Source organism: Anguilla anguilla, chromosome 1, assembly GCF_013347855.1.
Source record: "Anguilla anguilla isolate fAngAng1 chromosome 1, fAngAng1.pri, whole genome shotgun sequence".
Classification (NCBI taxonomy): Eukaryota; Metazoa; Chordata; class Actinopteri; order Anguilliformes; family Anguillidae; genus Anguilla; species Anguilla anguilla.
In genome coordinates, this window is record NC_049201.1 from 33,516,950 (window position 1) to 33,537,042 (window position 20,093).

The 20,093-nt window shown below is 41.6% G+C and overlaps 1 protein-coding gene across 11 annotated transcripts in view; it reads right to left on the reverse strand.

Moving 5' to 3' along the window:
• LOC118234553 (afadin-like) overlaps window positions 1-20,093 on the reverse strand; it is a 210,204-nt gene that overhangs the window by 91,238 nt on the left and 98,873 nt on the right. For all 11 annotated transcript variants that reach the window (XM_035431235.1, XM_035431224.1, XM_035431207.1 and 8 more), the window contains one exon: window positions 5,286-5,491. In XM_035431235.1, coding sequence (XP_035287126.1) covers window positions 5,286-5,491 — 206 coding nt within the window. The remainder of the gene's footprint in view (window positions 1-5,285; window positions 5,492-20,093) is intronic.

The following is a 20,093-nucleotide window of genomic DNA, read 5'->3' on the forward strand; positions in this document are numbered from 1 at the left end:
TAATAAAAAGGTGTAAAACATATGGAATGGTTGTAAATTTGCCAGGAAGAGGAAGCAGGTGCATGGTGTCCCCACGGACAGTGAGGAAGACGGAAGAGGGAGGCCATTAATAACCCAAGGATCACTGTTTACGAATTATAGAGATTGGTTTGTTTCTTGCGGTCAACAAGTTTAAAAAAAAACATAAAATGGCACCTCCATACCAACTAACTCCTTGGAAGGGTGGCACAAAGACAGCCCTTACTGAGCACAATAAACAAAACCAAGAATCTGGAGCTTGCCAAACCTAATTGGAATTATGACAGAAAGAGACTGCTATTGTCAGGTGAGACCAAAATTGAACGTTTTGGCCATACACACCATCGACATGTTTGGCGGCAAAAGAGGAATGCATACAGGAGAAGCACCTCATACCTACGGTCAAATATGGAGGTGGGTCATTGATATTTCGGAGATGTTTTGCTGGCAGTGGTCCCGAGGCACTATTTTAGATCAATGGGGCACAATGAATTCAACAAAGTACCAGGAAATTCTGGCAGAAAATTTTGTTGCCTCTGCTAAGAAGCTAGGACTTGGTCATAGGTAGATTGTCCAGCAGGACAATGACTCCAAGCATACATCAAAATCTAAACAGAAATGCTTAAGTGAAATCAACATCCATGTTTTACAATGATCATCTCAGTCTCCAGACTTAAATTCCATCAAAAATCTGGGGTCTGAACTGAAGAGCCCCCGTCCATAAGCACAAACCCACAGATATCAACAATTCTGAAAAGTTCTACATGGAGCAATGTTCAAAAATCCCTCCAAATCTGTTCTCTAAACTTATCACAAATTATAGGAAAAGACTCATGGCTGTCATCTTTGCCAGGGGTGTTTTCACAAAGTATTAAACCAGGGGTGCCAATAATTGTGGAACCTGTTTTTTTTTGGGGAAATATTTTTTTTTAAATGTAAGACTTTGGTTGATTCCAATGAATCATTAATCAAGCACACTAGTTTACACATGTTGGAATATAAAGCTTATGCCAATAACTATTATTTTTTTAGTTTAGCATTTTTTTAAAGCATTTTTTGTGCATATTTATCAAGGGTGCCAATAATTCTGGAGCCCACTGTACGTTCATCCATGCCGGCCTCCTCACCACCATCCCCTTTCAGCGCCGTTCTTTCAGCTACTGCGCCTTCTCAGTTGCCGTCCCCAAACTCTGGAATTCCCTCCCCCCTGACATCGGTACCTCAGACTCACTTACCTCCTTCAAATCACGCCTTAAAACCCACCTCTTTTCCCTAGCCTTCCCTTGATGTCTGTCTTCCCCCTCTGTCCATCACACCCCCTCCTACCACCACTGCACCACTGGTCCCACTGCATTTTTTGTATTGTATGTTTTTTATTGTATCTTTGTCTAAGTGTTTATTGATAATTATGCTTGTACCCTGGTTTCTTTTGTTGATTGTTTCCTTGATTTCCCTGTGTTGTAAAGTGTCTTTGAGATGATGAAGAGCGCTATATAAAATAAATGTATTATTATTATTATTATTATTATTATTATGTGGTGACGTTATAGATATGCAAATTAACCCTCTGGGGTCGAGAGCTCCGCTGGCGGAGCTCGACAAGATGAAATTAACTTTTGTTTCTATTTGGATGATTAACTTCACGTGCTGTTATCATACAGACGCAACAAAAACAATTTTGTTTTTATTATATTTGCAGAGATGTTGATCAGGAAACACGGCCTAGTTCACCACTAGCTAAGAGGCCAGGCAGACGTTGCAAGAGTACACCAGTCTCATCTCATCTTCCATGCAGTTTACTTCAATAAATGTTCTAAAATCAAAAGTTGTCTTTGTTTCTGTCTTCTAAATGGCTCACTGAGTCTTTGTCTTAGTGGTGGGGAGGCATGCGGCCAGGTGTGAATAGCCTACTTAGCTGGCAGGTATTCCTACCCAATGCATATTCATTACAGAAAGGCCATTTGCCCTCCCATTCTCACCTGGTGTTGAAAAATAGTAGTCACAACACTAACTTTTAGCAATTTATTTTATATTTCTCATTGGATTTGCTAAAATATTTTGTCATCTTTTGATACCCAAGACCTTGAAGAACACATTTCAGTGACCAAAAGTCTTATTCACAATTGTTTAGTGTGTTTTATTACAACATTCCTGTGCATGTTCAAAACTACTGTTTACAGTTTGTGTGTTTTTAGAGCAGTTTACAATCCACACATTATTATGACCTACTTACTGCTGCCATATTGTTGTAGCTGAGTTTGTGCTGAAAACAAAGATATGAAACACTTTGGAATCACTGTATATAAAGTTGATGAAATTTACACAAATGTCAGAGCATCGCACAATCACCAGTGTGCCTCATTTTACCCTTAGACCCCAGAGAGTTCACATATGACGTCATCTAGCGAGGTCTAGCGACTTTTAGAGGAGGCCTTAGCTACTTTCCATAGAGAATAGTTGGCAACACTGCTCTAGACTCATCTGTAACTACACCCCCCACGCATGACACACCGGACAACAGTGTCGATCTGGGCATACATTAAAACATTCTTTTACCACTAAAAATTTGTATTCCGTCGTAGCAAGAAGATAAAGCCAACAACAGCCAAAGGTATGCCAATACAGCCGTGAAAAAACGCTGCTCACTGAACACTGAAATAAACAAGATTAATTTTTCAAAAATTATACCATGTCATTCTACTGTCAATATCTGCGACCAAACATGGAATAAATATACAACCTTACCATTGGTTTTATGCGTAGAGATGTCCCTTTCCAGATGGAGTGGTCAAGTATTGTCTTCGACAATCCATTTGCGAAATATATGCTCATTTGTGACGCCTGGGTACCTACCAAAATAGCTTTGTATAATACTACACGTTGTTTTCGGTGTTGTCGTCCTTTGTAGTACCATCTGGCTTGATCAACAGTTAATCGATCCAGTAGGTGACAGAAATTTAACTTTTGGAATAGCGTTTTATAGCTCAGTGTAACCGAAATGTTTGTCTCTGCATTACGCATTCAGTATGTGGTAGCGGTAAAAGACTCTTGTGGTAGGGTGGGCGTGGTTTTGCGTTGGCTGCAGAGAGAGAGTGGGCGGGGCGGCTCTCGGAACTCTGCGCCACGGCTGTTGGGGTTTATTAATCAGCACTGAGGGTTAATTGTGTGATTGATTGACAATGTGCTGATTACCTCGACAGTGAGCCTGGACGTTTAAAACCTGCTCGACCGAGAGAGAAGCGGGAGAACGGGAGAAGGAAGGAGAGCTGACGGGCTGTCAGCAGTGAATTGAGAAGCAAACACTCGGTTATTGTGTATTGTAACCAGAAAGCCGCGTGGCGGCCGAAAATAAAAACAAGACGCAGTCGCGCCCTGAAAGAATTAACGTGTCTGTCTCCTCTCTCAAACGAGCGGTAGCACTCGACCTGCTACAACTCTGTACCTGGCAAAATTATATCGATGACTTTTGTTATTTCTTGGAAAATACTATTATTCTTGAGAAATTCTGAGCATGGCTAAGGCATATGTTTGCTGATAGACCTAGCTCTGATATACTGTTTTCTGGGCTAAGTTAGAACTGGGGAGCGACAGCATTCATTCTGTCTCTGTCTCTATCTACTGAACACAGATAAGATGTCATCATGGCTATGTAAGTGTTACTGCTCAAAATATTTCGGTTATATACGTTATTTTTGAAATTGAGTGTCTTTAAATAGGTTAGTGGTATTTTATAATGAGGATATTTCACACTGTAATGTAAGCATTCGTTGGTAGTTTAGTAGTTTTTGTGATGCATGCAACAGTGATGCATGCAACAGTTGGAACATTGCCAAAACGTGGTGGACGGTCGAAAATTGTTTTCATGTCATCTCATCCCCATACAAGAAAACATACAAGAGCACAGAGTACAGAAATACATATGAGAGTTAATTATTACACATTTAGGTACTGTACTGCATTGTGTGACAATGTTTTTGCATTATTTTTTGATCTGATATCAATGTTTCATCTTAAACCTTCATAAGGGGTTCATTTATATGCTTTATAATGAACAAAAAGCGTTTTATTCATTTTTGGAGAGATTTTGTATATTTTTCTGGACCCATAGATATTTTAGACCACTGTACTGACGGAAAGCTCATACTGTATTACCCACTTGAAAATGATACAACAACACACACACCCACACACACGCACACACACTATGGCCTGCTTAAGTCTAAACAAACTGTCTAAACTGCGAGTAAAGCCCTACTACTAGGCATGCCAGGAAATTGATGTTGATCATTTAAAGCAGTGGTCCTCAATTCTGACCCTAGAGAGCCACAGGTTCCCCGATCTTTTGTTGTTACACAGCATGTGAGTACCACAGCAACTTATCAGCCAAACCAGCCGATTACAAAATTAACTCAGGTCAACCTGGTTTATTGGGTGTAAATCAGCTGCTGATCTCAGGGTGAAAACAAAAACCAGCAGTCTCTGTAAGCTCTCCAGGACCAGGATTGATGATTGAAAGCTTTGCATTATACCCAAGTAACAAGGCAACTTGAGCAATGAATGAATATCAGGGAACCACAACTCTAAGCTAACGTTGCCTTTCAGGTTGCATGAATGATTATCCAAGTACCTAACAAACATAGGTAGACCACTAGATAAAATGCTAGTTTTACTGAATATTTCAAGGTACAATGTGCTATAGCCAGTTAGCCACCTTAGATTAGCTGTAGCCTGCAGTGTGAAAAGAAGCCAACTGGCACCACCAAGTGTTTCAGAGGAAAACAGCAGATGTCTACACTATTCTGAATTGGCAGTGGGGTTCCTGCATGAAAGCAGCTGCAGTAACAGATAATTGAACATTCCAAATTAGGGTGGGGATTGTTCAGCCCCATCGTGAGTGCCAATTTTAATTAACACATTAATTTCCTGCCAAATTTTCTGGAATAACCTGTATTTCAGATTGAATGTACAGTAGTTGATGAGATGAGACTATTTTAAATCCATTTTATAGTATTGTCTTTACATGAACAATCAACAATCAGTCCTGTTGCATACCCCCAAGAAAGTAATTTCTTATAAGACAATAGAGCCAAGGTCAGTTTTGACAGCATGCACTTGTAAAAATGTCATTACTCTGCTGCAATGAAGGAAAAGAAATTGACCCTTCACTTTAACTAGATATGCACATTTAACACCACACCCTGTTCCCACTGAGGAAGGCTGAACTACAAATAAAACAAAGCTTGCCACTGAAGGTGTGGGAGGCTCACCTGTATAACACCTTCCATCATCCGCACCATCTTGTTGACAACGGCAATGACCCGGTGTGTCCGCTCTGCTGGGCGCATGTCAGGTCGGTAGCGGGCTGACAGCACGAAGCGGCAGGTCAAGTAGAGCACATAGGTGGGCGACAGCTTGAAGTGCACGGTGGAGCTGTTTGTGTAGCTGATGACAGCAGACAGAAAGGCATCTTCCGCTGTGAGGCAGAAAAGAAAGGGATGAATCTATGGCCATATACACTGTCAAATTATAACTTCAAGTCTAGTGCTAAAAGACAGAATTAAGGGACACTTTTCAGTAAAAAGTGGTGACAAACTTTTCTGGATGAACTGTTTGTGCTGAATTAATTTATGTTGTTTTCCAAGGTGTACTTTGAATGCCTCATGGAGAAAAAAAATAAAATTATATTTATATATATATATATATATATATATATATATATATATATATATATATATATATATATATATATCCACGTGATATATGAGCCCAGCAGTTCCCAACCTTTTTTTTTGTTCCACAGGCATTCACTTTTTTTGGAGTCAATTTTAATAACAGCCTTGTGGAACTAGGTTTTCTTTTTCTTAATGAGGCATCATTTTCCTTGTCTTTTTTAGTAGAGCAGCCCACAAGGAAATGCTCTGTGGACATTTACCAGTTTTCTGAGACACACTCTTTTTTTTCCTGTGTGCTATGACTGTGCAGCTTGGTGAAATCCGTCCCACTAGAGTTGGTGAAGTATCTGGTTTCTTTTGGTAATTACGTACCGCGTTAGATTTAAACTTTTCCTTGTGGTTTCCTTGTGTTAACTCTTCATTGTGTTAGGTAACTATCTGGCGATTTTTGATGCTTAGAATTGATATATTGGCTACTTGGCCTTATTGTATGTGATAATTAGTAGGCACTCTGACAGAATTAAAGTAATCAGCGCGTTATTTGAATCAGGTTTCCAATTGTTAATTAGGTGCACTCGGAGCAACGCTAGCTCTCAGTTCTATGTGCCAGCTTCCCATTCCAGTCTGCTCTCTCCCCCCCAGAAGGCGCTTCCAGCGACGTGGCCCCCTTCGACAACGGAACCTCTCCAACCTCTGCTACCCCCCACTGACCCCCTGTGAGAACTTCACGGTCACGGGGGGCTATGGAACTGCCAGTCTGCTACGCGCAAGGCTGACTTCATTTCCGCCTATGCCTCCCTCCTATCCCTTCAGTTCCTTGCCCTCACAGAGACCTGGACCACACCAGGAAACTCTGTACTCCTGCTGCCTTCTTGTCCTCCTACTCCTTCTCCCACTGGTTTGTTGATCTCCCCCACTTGGAAATTCTCTGTTCTCCCCCTCTCCGACCTGTCTATATCTACTTTTTAATATCACCTGTCTCTATCACCTACTCTACTAACCTCTATATTGTTGTTATTTATCGTCCTCTGGGGCCCCTAGGAAGTTTCCTGGAGGAGCTAGACACCCTGCTCAGCTCCTTCCCTGAGGACGGCACCCCGCTGATCCTCCTGGGAGATTTCAACATCCACCTAGAGGCCTCACAGTCTGCTGCCTTCCTACCACTACTCCACTCCTTCAACCTCTCCCTGCAACACTCTCCCCCAACCCACAAGGCAGGCAACCTCCTAGATCAGATATTCCTGAGGAACTGCTCCAGCTCCAATCTCACGGTTAACCCTCTGCATACATCTGATCACCACTTCATCTCCTTCTCCCTCCCTCTTGCTCCCCATCCTCCCTCTCCTCCTCCCACCCCCACTGTCACTGTTCATCATAACCTCCGCTCCCTCTCACCCTCTTCTCTCACTCCCAAAGTCACTGCTTCCCTCCTCCCCCTTCAATCATTCTCCAAACTCCCCACTGACTCCGCATCCTCCACCCTAATTTCATCTCTCTCCTCAGCACTCGACTCTCTCTGTCCTCTTGTCCCTAGGCCAGCACGCTCATCCCCTCCCAGTCCATGGATGTCTGACACCCTATGCACCTCCAGGGCCAGCCTCCGTGCTGCTGAGAGGAAGTGGGGGAAATCCAGGGACCCATCCGACCTTTCAGCCTATCAGTCTCTCCTGACAGCATTTTCTTCTGCTGTCACTACCGCTAAGGCAAATTTCTATCAAACCAAAAATCATAACTCCATTTCTAACCCTCGTCAACTGTTCTCTATTTTCTCCTCTCTCCTCAGCATGCCTCCTCCCCCACCTCAGTCCTCCTTCACTGCAGATGACTTTGCAGCATTCTTTGATGAGAAGATTGCAGACATCTGCAGCTCCTTTGCCCCCTCCGCCCCCTCTGGTCCCTCTGCGCCCTCCGCCCCCCCTGTGCCCTCCGCCCCCTCTGTGCCCTCCCCTGTTTCTCCACATTCTCTCCCCTCACAGACTCTGACGTTTCCCAGCTCCTGCTCTTCCACCGCCCTACCACCTGTGCTCTCGACCCTATCCCCTCATCTCTCCTCCAGGCAATCACACCTAATATCCTCCAATTTGTCACCTCCCTTGTGAACTCCTGCCTGTCTTCCAGATGTTTCCCCTCATCCTTAAAGAGGGCCCACATCACCCCGCTGCTGAAGAAGCCCACACTAGACCCCTCTGTCAGCCAGAACTACCGGCTGGTATCTCTCCTTCCTTTTCTATCCAAAACGCTTGAACAAGCTGCATCTAACCAACTCTCCGCTTTCTTCTCTCAGAATAACCTGCTCGACCCCCACCAGTCCAGCTTCAGGCCTGGCCACTCAACAGAGACTGCACTCCTCTCTGTCAGTGAGTCACTTTATGCCGCACGAGCAGCCTCCCTCTCCTCTGTCCTGATTCTGCTAGATCACTCAGCTGCTTTCGACACTGTGGAGCACTCCATCCTCCTGTCCTCCCTGGCAGCAACAGGGATCTGCGGCACAGTCCTTGACTGGATTGAGTCCTATCTCTCCGATCGCTCCTTCCAGGTTGCCTGGGCTGGTAGATTATCGCCGCCCCGCCCCCTTGCCACGGGAGTTCCCCAGGGCTCAGTCCCCTTCTCTTCTCCTTATACACCAGATCCCTTGGCCCTGTAATCTCTGCCCATGGCTTGTCCTATCACTGCTATGCTGACGACACACAACTCTTTCTCTCCTTCTCCCCATCGGACACACAAGTCCCCGCCCGCATCTCCACCTGCCTGAGGGACATCCAGAGCTGGATGGACAATGACCACCTGAAGCTTAACCCGGGTAAGACGGAGCTAATCTTCATTCCTGCTCTAACCTCTCCCCTCCTTGATTTTTCCATTTCCCTAGGGGACACCTTAGTGATGTCATCACCCTGTGCCAAGAATCTCGGAGTGGTGATGGACAACAGGCTGTCCCTCTCCAAGAACATCGCAGCAGATTCTTCCTGTACAACATCCGGAGAATCCGCCACTTTCTCACCACCTACTCAACCCAGCTCCTGGTCCAAGCAATGGTACTATCCCGCCTGAACTACAACAACTGTCTTCTGGCTGGCCTAACGGCATCTGCCATCAGACCCTGCAACTCATTCAGAATGCTGCAGCTCGTCTGGTCTTCAACCTTCCCAGACACTCCCAGGTCACCCCCCCCCCTGCTCACTACCCTCCACTGGCTGCACGTTATGGCTCGCATCAAATTCAAAACATTGGTCCTAGCATACCAGGCAGTCAAGGGATCAGCCCCAGCATACCTCCACAAGATCTTCAAACCCTACATGCCAGGCAGACCCCTCCGTACCGCTACCTCAGGACGCCTGGCACCTCCCCCTTTTCGCATTTGCGCTTCCCCGTCACGTCTCCTGTCTGTTTTGGCTTCACAATGGTGGAATGACCTTCCCGTGGAAGTCAGAACAGCTGAGACCCTGACCACCTTCAAACGACTACTGAAGACTCACCTCTTCAGGCTACACCTCTCCCCATCCCTCCCTACCTCCCTGTAGTCTCTAATTAGGGGTCCAAGCAGCGAAGCTGGTGGAACCCTATTGTATCTGTTAGGATTATTATTATTAGGGGTCCAAGCAGCGAAGCTGGTGGAACCCTATTGTATCTGTTAGGATTATTAGGGGTCCAAGCAGCGAAGCTGGTGGAACCCTATTGTATCTGTTAGGATTATTATTATTAGGGGTCCAAGCAGCGAAGCTGGTGGAACCCTATTGTATCTGTTAGGATTATTAGGGGTCCAAGCAGCGAAGCTGGTGGAACCCTATTGTATCTGTTAGGATTATTATTATTCTTATTTTTCTCCGCTAAAAGTGTCTGAGGCTCAGCAACCATAAGTCCTAGGGCAACCAAATTCGGCAGGTGGGTTCCTATGGCCCCCCACTACTCAGGCACTAAAAATCATCTATGTCGGCCAGATGGTGGCGCTATAACAAAGGGTTTTGCATAAAAGGCCATAACTGCCACACCATAAGTTAGATCAACACAAAACTTCATCAACCTATGCATCTGAACGTGCTCTACAACTTTGCCATTGGCACCACCTATGTCCGCCATATTGTTTGCCCGCCATTTAGACTTTTTAGTTGGGCGTGGAAGTTTTCTCCGCTAAAATATCTGAGGCTCAGCAATCATAAGTTGTAGACCAACCAAATTTGGTAGGTGGGTTCCTATCGCCCCCCACTACTCAGGCACGAAAAATCACCTATGTCGACCAGATGGTGGCGCTATAACAAAGGGTCATACTTTTAAAGGCCATAACTGCCACACCGTAAGTCCGATCAACACAAAACTTCATCGACCGATGCATCTGAATGTGCTCTATAACTTTACTATTGGGACCACCTATGTCCGCCATATGGTTTGCCCGCCATTTGGCCGTTTTTATTACGTGGGGTGCGGAAGAGCTGTGGCTCCAAATCTAAACGGTTACGACATCTAGTAAACTTCTTTACGGCAAGCGACATCCATGGCGACGCAAATAATCCGACGCCGTAGGGTCTAGTTTTTATCAGTGAGGGGACGGTCTGAACGTCGGGGAAGCAGTGGAAGACAGTGCCAGACATTATTTGAAGACAGTATCGGGTGAGTTTAGTCTTTGAATCTGTCATTATGCTGAGAAACAGCTAAACCATTTTATTGATAGGTTCTGAGTTTCTGTGCAAACGCGCGAAAACACGCTGGTATAATGAAACAATGACGATAGCCTAATACATATATAGTCCGCTTCGTTTCGTTGCTACCATAAGATATCAGACTATCTTGTGTCTACAGCTGCAGTTTCTCGCTGCAATTTCTAACATTGAATATTCACAAAAGACGCAATTTATGCTGTACTCTGCCAATGTCTAAATAAATAATACGCTACGGTAAAGCTTTAAGAGGATGAATCATTACTTTTCTTTGACGTGGATCCATTTGAAGACAATAACGGGTGAGTTCGTTTACTCTTTAAATCCGTCATTATGCTGAGAGAAATCGTATTCTCAATTTAATCTCTAAATTGACTGTAAGGTTAGGGTTGTAACTAGTTAGCTGTTTCGTAGGTGACTTAGTTAATGCACTCGTCTTAACTATTGCTTGTATTTTTGCATAGACTGCGTTGTTGCTGTTCTTGTTCGTGTTAGTGTTAACCAGTTTAACCTACAGGGTCCAAGTTGAACTATGCGGTTGCTCCCTGCACTTGGAACGGTAGGCTACTGCCCTCTAGGGTTTTCGACACACTTGTTCCCGATTATGATTATAAACTTTGTTGTACGTCGCTCTGGATATGAGCGTCTGCCAAATGCCTGTAATGTAATGTAATATTCCGTAGCAACAAGATAAACCCGACATTAGCTCTAAAATATGCCAATACAGCAGTGAAAACGCTGCTCACTGAATAACGAAATAAACGAGACGACGTTTTTTTTTTTTAATTATACCATGTCATTATACAGTCAATATCTGGGACTACGCATTTAGTAAATATACAATCTTACCATTGGTTTTACGCATAGAGATGTCCCTTTTGCGACAGAGCGGTCATATTGTCTTGGATAATCCGTTTGTGAAATGTCTGCTACCTTCAAAAACAGCTGTGCGTAATACCACACCTGTTGCTTACGGCGTTGTCGCCCTTTTTAGGGCAATTTGGCTTGATTGACAATTCATTTATTCAGTAGGTGAGAGTATAAGCTTTCTAACGATGTATAACATGTCTGATTTTGCTTTTGGAATAGCGTTTTATAGGTCAACGTAACCAAAATTTTTCTTATCTGCCAATGTCTAAATAAATAAAACGGTAGGCTGCTTTGCGCTCAGCACGCAGTTCGCGAGTTGATATTACGTTTTTTTTCCGTTTTTTCTCAATTTCGTATTTATTATTTGAAATGTGCATTCATGTGTTATTATTCTATCTGTCTCTGTGGCGCTCTGAAATGTGCATTCTCTGCTAAACTGAGCAATGGATTGGAATATGTGTCTGACGTAGTGTTGCACGGTATACCAAAACTTCAGCACTTTCTCGGTACTTAAAAAAAAAAAAACGGTTTCGTATTTGAATTTTCTGACGTTCGGTAGTTCTGCGTCAAATGTAAAAGCCAGGGAAATGTGTCTCCCGCATTATTGATTTAGAGGATGAAAAGTGTAGTTTGTCAGAATCTTCGCTAGATGGCAGTAGCAACTAAGGTTGCCAAGTGAGGTGACCTGCGCTTGTGCATTCACTTCCCTCATACAGCGCAAGCTTTGACTTAGTTCACTTCAGTAGCAATAGGTGTTCCAATTTGGAAATATTTTATTATAGATAGATGCTGTATTGTTATTAAAATATGCTGTTTTTAAATCTATTTAAAGGTGAAAGACCTGTTTTAAAGATTTTTTAGTTTACAACTGTTTAATTTTTGAAATATTTTTAACATATTTTTCTATTGTTCAGTGTTGTAACACTATAGGCCTATGCATATTAATATGTTGAAGAGGCTTCAACTTAAAGGTTGTTAATGAACCAGGTTGTTAATAAACCATGAATTCGAAAATGAGGTCAACCCTTGTGGACATTACGTTTCTGATCTATTAAGGTAATTTCAGTATCGTTAGGTACCGAGTATCGAATTAGCATCGTTTAAGTTTCAAGTATCATTTCAGTATTGAGTATCGTAATACTAAACCTGGTATCAGTATCAAAGTAACAATTTTGGTATCGTGACAACACTAGTATGACGCCTTTTTTAGTTGCGGCGCAGAAACACTGCAGCTGTGCATACACACCGGACCATCTAAGTGTTACGACATGCCATCTAAGTGTTATGACATAGTACAGGCCTTGACGGGAAGCGGCCAGGACATATCCATGGCGACGTAACTAAGTCATCCGACAGAGTCTCTTAGCACAAAATTGGCCATAAGTCATCAATATTTTATACGATCATCGTGATATTCAGTAGATATGTTGGGTGAAGGCATATGATCATGAGGACAAAGCCATTTTAAAATCGCTCCATAGGGGGCGCGATGGTGCCAATGCTTGGACCCCTCCCAACGCCGCTTGCGGCTTTAATTGACTTTGTAATCTTACGGTTGTAGCTAGGTAAGCTGTTTATCTTAGTTGACATAGTTATTGCACTTGTGCCTACTCAACTATTGCTTGTTTTATTTGCATAGACTGCTTTGTTGCTGTTTTTGTTGTGTTAATCAGATTAACCTACAGGGTCCAAGTTAAACTATGCGGTCGTTCCCTGCACTTGGAACTGTACTTCCCTCTCGGGTTTTCAACACACTTGTTCCTGGTCTTGGTTATACACTTTGTTGTACGTCGCTCTGGGTAAGAGCGTCTGACAAATGCCTGTAATGTAATATAATGTAATGTAATGTAATGGTACCTGAACCAATTAAGCAACCAAATCAGTCAGTATAGCTTAGGCTATTTGAAATTCTCAACTCAAATCATCACATAGATCAAAGACAACTTTCAAATTCTTAAAATGTTTTGGATAAAATGAAGTGCTAGTAGGCCCTAATATAAAAAACAGTGAATTAAATATAATTTTATTTGTAATTTTGGCAAAGGCTACTTAATAAATAAATAAAAAATATGCATAAGCAAGTAACTTCATAGTATCGTTTCTTTTTTAGACAGCTCCTTTAATAATGTGTTTTTGCTGTGCATGGGTATGTTCATATTGTTTCTGCAAACATATTAGGCAGTGCTCTGTATTGAAAATGACAGCTGTCTGTTTATTTATCAGCTGTTTCACATTGATAAATAAACATTTTGTAACCAACTTACTGAACACGGCGTACACCCACAAGGAGTTCTTGTGGTGTTTAGCAGTTCTGAGTCAAAATTATGTACAAGCCAAACGTTTTGTCCATGCATGTTTGGAAACACCATAAACATGTTTACAGTAACATAACCACACTGCATTTATCATTTTGTAAACTTTTTATCTTAATAGGCTATCATTCATTTTTTCTTCATTAAACTAGATGCCATGGTCATATTTAACAAGAACACCCTCCCTGCAGTCTCATCTGCAGTTATACCCCCCGAACATGAAACACTGGAAATAGCATGTATCTGGAAGTTCATAAGGAATATTCCTTACACCGCCAAAAATTTGTATTGTGTCACAGCAACAAGATAAAGCTAGCAATAGCCCAAAGGTATGCCAATACAGTAGTGAAAAATGCTTCTCACTGAATAGCTAAAAAAAAAAAAGTACTTTTGTGGAATTATACCATATCATTCTACTTTCAATATCTGCAACTAAATACTGAATAAATATACAATCGTACCCTTGGTGTTACACAGAAAGAAGTCCCTTTCAAGATTTAGAGGTTATTCACAAATAGAAAGCAGGGGTAGGTGTTTTATTAATTTTGCCAACTCATGGCTAGAGCAAATTCTCTGGGGAATGGATCAGAAGGCGGAAGCATGAAGTCTAGCCAGGATACATATGAATATGGAGAAGATGTAGGCATTACTGCTTGTAACATATCAATTATTTAAGTGTTATATGTATATATGTATTGTGCATTTGGGGGCTAACTAATAGGCCTAGGGCCATTGTTAGCATACCCAGTGCAGTGTTAGCATAGTGGTTCTTAGCTATTATTTTGAAATTACCTCTTATGGAAATAAAATAGATACCCTAATTGACTTAACACAGGAAATGTATGGCTACATGAAATGTGGGGAGTTGTGAAAAATTGAGTTTGAATGTCTTAAAGGAGTACCATGGTGGTTGAACGTGACACTTCCCAGTTGTCTTCAGGCAACAACAAAACAAATGTGCATAATTTTTTTATTCTTCAGTCATTTCAATGTACTTTAAAACGTATTTTTCTAAGCCTAAATTTCCCACTATAAAAATTCACCCGAACCGTCTGGGCGTGGTAATGAGAACCGTCAGTTAGCTATGATTGACAGACCGTGCCCCGTTACCATAGCTACCCCCATGATACGCTCTCTCTTTGGGAGACTGAATTTTCACAAGCTAGCTAGCTTAGTAGTATATCAAATATCGATAGATAGCTAAGGTAAGGACGTTGACTTATATCCAATTATAATTTTTGCTATCTAGCTAGTTAAGATAAGTTAAGATAAAAGCACAACTATAACGTCCTCATAAAAGCAAACTAGAAAGCTAACGTTATCGATAACATTGCCTTATGAAAGCAAACCTCCTAGCTAGCTAACGTTAGCTAGCTAGCTAAATGAATATAACCAGAAATAATCTAAAGGCACTCTAATATAAGTGAACCTAACGTTAGTCAAATATTTGCATTGTCTGAACAACAGGACGGTGTGTCCTGTCAGATTTCTTTACGGGGCGTGGAAATGGGAGTGGTTACTGTATTCGTGACGTAGCAAAATGACAACTTTCTCAACCGGTTGAAAATAGGACGATGAATTTAAAACGCATATTTCTCAAAAAATACAGAACGGACATATTTAATACTTTGCTCGTTGTGTTTCTTCAATGCCTCTTGTGCAAATAGCACATAAAACCGAGAAAGTGTGAAAATCACCATGGTACTCCTTTAAGCCTAGGTATATGTAAACTTTTGGCCTCAACTGTAGCTAACAATCAAGCCAAATAATGTTATCCCAAAACGTAATAGTTTGGAGAGCTAAGAAAAGCAAATATTATATTCAGATTAACCCATTCATGCATATGCCAAATCAGGGCAATCCTCATCCATTTTGGGGGCGGTCTATTTAAGGACTTATACAGTATTTCTAGATGTAGGTATCACACAGACTTAGAAAATGGCTTAAATGAAGCAGGACAGCCATACCATTTTTTTAAACCAGTATTAAGTTAGTGTAGTATATTTTCATAATTTAGGTACAAAGGAAGTGTCACAAATACAAAGAAATCTTGGAGAAAATTCTGGACTGAGAGTCACAAATGTAAAACTGGTAGAGCTACACATTTCCTGGGTCAGAAACTTCTTGACCACATCTGACAACATTCTTGCCAAAATCTGAGGGTAATATGCTGAAGTACTAAAGATCTATGAAGCAAAATGTAAGTAGTGTACCCTGGCATCCCTCAGTGTCTGAACTGTAATTGAAGCAAGCATTTTAGTTTTAATGGCATAAACGGACATGTAAATATTTAAATTTGACAAGCCGCTTATGACCACCACTGGTCTTGCTTACCAGCACCGGAATATCAGCAGTTAGACCAGTAACTGGCTTTGGTTAGGATATAGCCACCGCCGGCCTCTCGGCAGTCTGATTTTTGGTACTTCTCCAGCGTCATACACCAGCGATTTTAAAGTGTTATTTAAACTAGCTGTCTTATTAAAACTAGCTTAATTTAAATGCTCCCTGTCGGTGGAGGTGCCGCTGAGAGGGGGCAGGCCTTGTCTGTGAAAAGGCTGTAAGCCAATCAGGAACTGATGATAGAAACTGTCAAACTACCTTCTGTTTCTCAATCAAACTCTCACACATACTAGTATTCTCTCTTACACACACACTACTGTCCTCTTTTACACATACAATCTCTCGTACACAGACAATCATACTCTCACACATACTGCCATTCTCTTGCATACTGACAATCAAACTCTCTCACACATACTAGTATTCTCTCACACACAGACTATCAAACTCTCTCACACATTACAATTCTCTCACACATGCAATCAAACTCTCACACATACTACTATTCTCTCGAATACTAACAATCATACTCTGTCACACATACTACTATAGTCTCTCACACATACAATCATTCTCTCTCAGACACTACTATTCTCTATGGTGGTGTGCTCTGAGAGAGTATAATGATGTGTGTAAGACAGTATAATGGTGTATGTGAGCGTATGATGCTGTATGTGAGAGAGTATAATGGTGTGTGTGAGAGAGTATAATGGTGTATGTGAGAGAATATAATGGTATGTGTGAGAGTATAATGGTGTATGTGAGAGAGTATAATGATGTGTATGAGAGAGTATAATGGTATTTGTGAGACAGTATGATGGTGTATGTGAGAGGGTATAGTGGTGTGTGTGAGAGAGTATGATGGGGTTTGTGAAAGGAAGTATGATGTATGGCCTAAACGGCCTCTCATAAAATTGCGCTAACGTCTTGAAAGACAATCAATTTCATTCTGAGTGGTAGGAATTCTGCCAAAGCTGACCACCAGGAGCCACTACAATAACAATGATTAACCATCAGCTCTCAGCATTATTAGCAATGGCTAACAGTTGTTGATTATGACCAATATGAATATAAAAATATAAAAATATGGCAAAGGCAAATGTGGAGTGGAAAAAATAACATACATAATTGAAATATTTCAAACAATAATACTTACATATCAAAGAGTACATCTTTGCCATGTCTGTATTGTAGTGGCAGCTGGCTAACTGCTGTACATGTGTGTTTACTTCCTAGTGATGATGTAGCCAGTCCAAAACCCGGTGCAGCAATTTTGAAGCTCACTTCCTGGTCACTAGCCCCAGTGCAGTTGGCTCTAGTATACTGTAGGTGTTTTAGCCACCTGTTTCAATGTAAGTGAATGGTAACAACACGGTCAAAGTACGAAGTAAATAATTTCCGCCTAATTCCCGTTAGGTTATTGTGTTATTTAAACAAGATCGTAATAATCAGGGACAGTTTGCATCACTGCCGAGTCACCATATCTCACGCACTTAGTGGATGACCGAACTTCATGCTCATATAAAGGTCCCAATTTTCACTACTGCACACTCTCTGGCTCCAATTTGTACAACATGGCGGCGCCCACAAAGTGCACTTCACGGGCTTCAAAATGCTTGTCACCAAGCCCATGAAGAGTCAATGGGTGACATCACAGTGACTTGGTGACGAGATTTCATAAGACTGCATAGCATACCATAATCCTTTAAAAATAGTAGAGAACAGAAATACAAGAAAGCCACCAGGCTGATTTCCATTGTGGTCCTCTAACATTCAGACATAGACACGACAAAACAAACTAATTTTCATCCCTGTCTATGCAGTCACATTTCACAACCTTTCTTTTTGGGACAAATCCCTACGTTATGGCCAAACATGCAGTCATGGCTCAATTTTTACTGTATTTGCACATTAGCACCAAAATTTTCAAAGTACAGCCCTGGGATCAACTTTATTTTCATCCCTGTTCTTGCAGTCATCTTTCAATCACGGCCTTTCTTTTTAGGAGAAAATCCCTGTTTAATGGCCAAATATGCAATCAGGGCCCAATTTTTATAATTTTTCCTCAATAGCTCCATTATTGTAAAAACACAGACCTGGAATTAATTTAAATTTCAACCCTGTCCTTTACTGTTTTTGATTAATAGCTTTCCCAATTTTCATGATAGAACATATACAGTATAGCACAGTGTAATTATGGGGGAGAGAGTGAGGAGGTGGATTGCTTGCTGTGGCTGCTGAAGGGCTGGAGGGCTGTGTCTTTGGAAGCGGTGAGGCAGTAATTCTGTAAGGGCAAGCAAGGAAGTACTGATGGTCTTGGGCTTTTCCCAGTGACTTTGACTCACTTGGGTAGCACAGTCTCTCCTGCACATTTGGTTTTAGGGAGCGTAAATGATTGGGTGCAGGTGAATCAGTCACTGAAATTCTGGCCAACTGGTTGCAGCTTTTGCTTCTCAAGCCGGGGCTTCGACTGGCTGTGGAGTGTTGTCCAAGGTGTTGGGTTGTTCTGGCAGAGCTGCTGTCCATGGTGCTGATCTCTGGTTCCTTATAGTCTGTCTGCCAGTTGAGGGGAGTGACACTTGGGGAAGATGTCTTGTCATGTTTGGGATTGAATTCATATTCATTTCGGACGATTGTATTCATTTCAGACCATCCTTTGGCCTTTTTTTGTTTTTAAGAAAAAAACTCTTTAATATTGCCATTGCCAATGGGCATAATAATTTTTTTTCTTATTTTTTGCTCAATAGCTTTAAGACTTCTTCATGACACAACCTTTCTTTTGCGGCAAAAAAGTCATACAATATAGCCCAATGCAAGTTCTAGGGAGATGTTTACATATTATTATTTCTTTATACTTTTTCCAAAGCTGTAAGTCTTTAGTTGTTACTGATGTTCAAGGTATCAAAAACATCAAAGACACTGAGACAAGACAAGAGGACACTGATCTCATGGAATAATTTTTCTCTACCACTATTAGCTTAATCTACAGTATCTTTGTAATATTGTACTCACTCTTGTTGTTCTTTGATGTTTCCACCTTTCCTGGTGGTTGAATCCAAATTCTAAATGACAAATTCACAAAACTCTCAGAGATCTCAACCACACGCATTGTAACTGCATAGCAATGTATAGACAGCATCGCTGTGAATTGAACTCAATTCCCTTACAATAAAATCACTTGAGTTCAAAAGCCACATGCATCCAAAAACGACGTGTGAATACCCAACGTGTGAAGAGTACATATGTGAACTACACAAACAACCCCACTTCAGTCCTGACAGCTCAACCAATCTGCTCTGCTGCAGCAGGGCGACTTGAACCCCCTGCCATCCAGGTGAATGGTTCTTGTTTGTCCCAACCACAGAGATTCTCCATCCTAACTCTCCAGTGGTGAACCGAACTCCCTGTTCCTCTACGAACCTCTCAGTCATTGCCCATCTTCCGCTGTAGTCTGAAGACTCATCTCTTCAGACTATACCTGGACTAACTATCACCACTCTGCAGGGCACTCCCAATCTGGGATCATTTTTATCGCTTTAATCCCCCTCTTTCATTCTACACATGTACCTACTGTGCCACTTTGATGTTACATGTACTTCCATTCAGCAATTATTGTACTTTATATCATTATCTTGATGATGTAGCTTGTCATGCCTCCTAGTTTGATGGGTTACATCAGCGAGTAATGTTTACTGTGTGAACAGTACTGTGTGAATGTTTACTTAATGTGTTCATGGTTATGACTAACTGTTTGAGTATTGTACCTAATCAGACCTGTGTTTTGTAGTTGCTCCAATAACCTTCGGTACACACTTATTGTACGACACTTTGGATAAAATCATCTGCCAAATAAATGTAGCATAATGTAACCTGAGGGCAGGAAAAGGTCATCTGTGCTATTTCAAGTCACATGTTTTTCTTTTCACATGTGAAAATTATAGTTTACATTTGAAAAAGTCTGGCATAATAATAAGATGAAGATGATAATGATGATGATGATAATAATAATAATAATCTGTATGTCTTTATGCCGTGGGAGGACACCAGAGAACTCAGGGGAAACCCACACGGACAGAAGGAACGACTTGATTTTGACCTTAAATACAATGCAGTTCTTCTATGCCCAAATGTTTTTCGAAATTGAACTTAAATGATTAAGTTCAATGAAAGTTTCACTTCAAATTGTCTTTGCTTGCTTGAGAAATGTCTTGGTTAGTGCCATAAATATAACT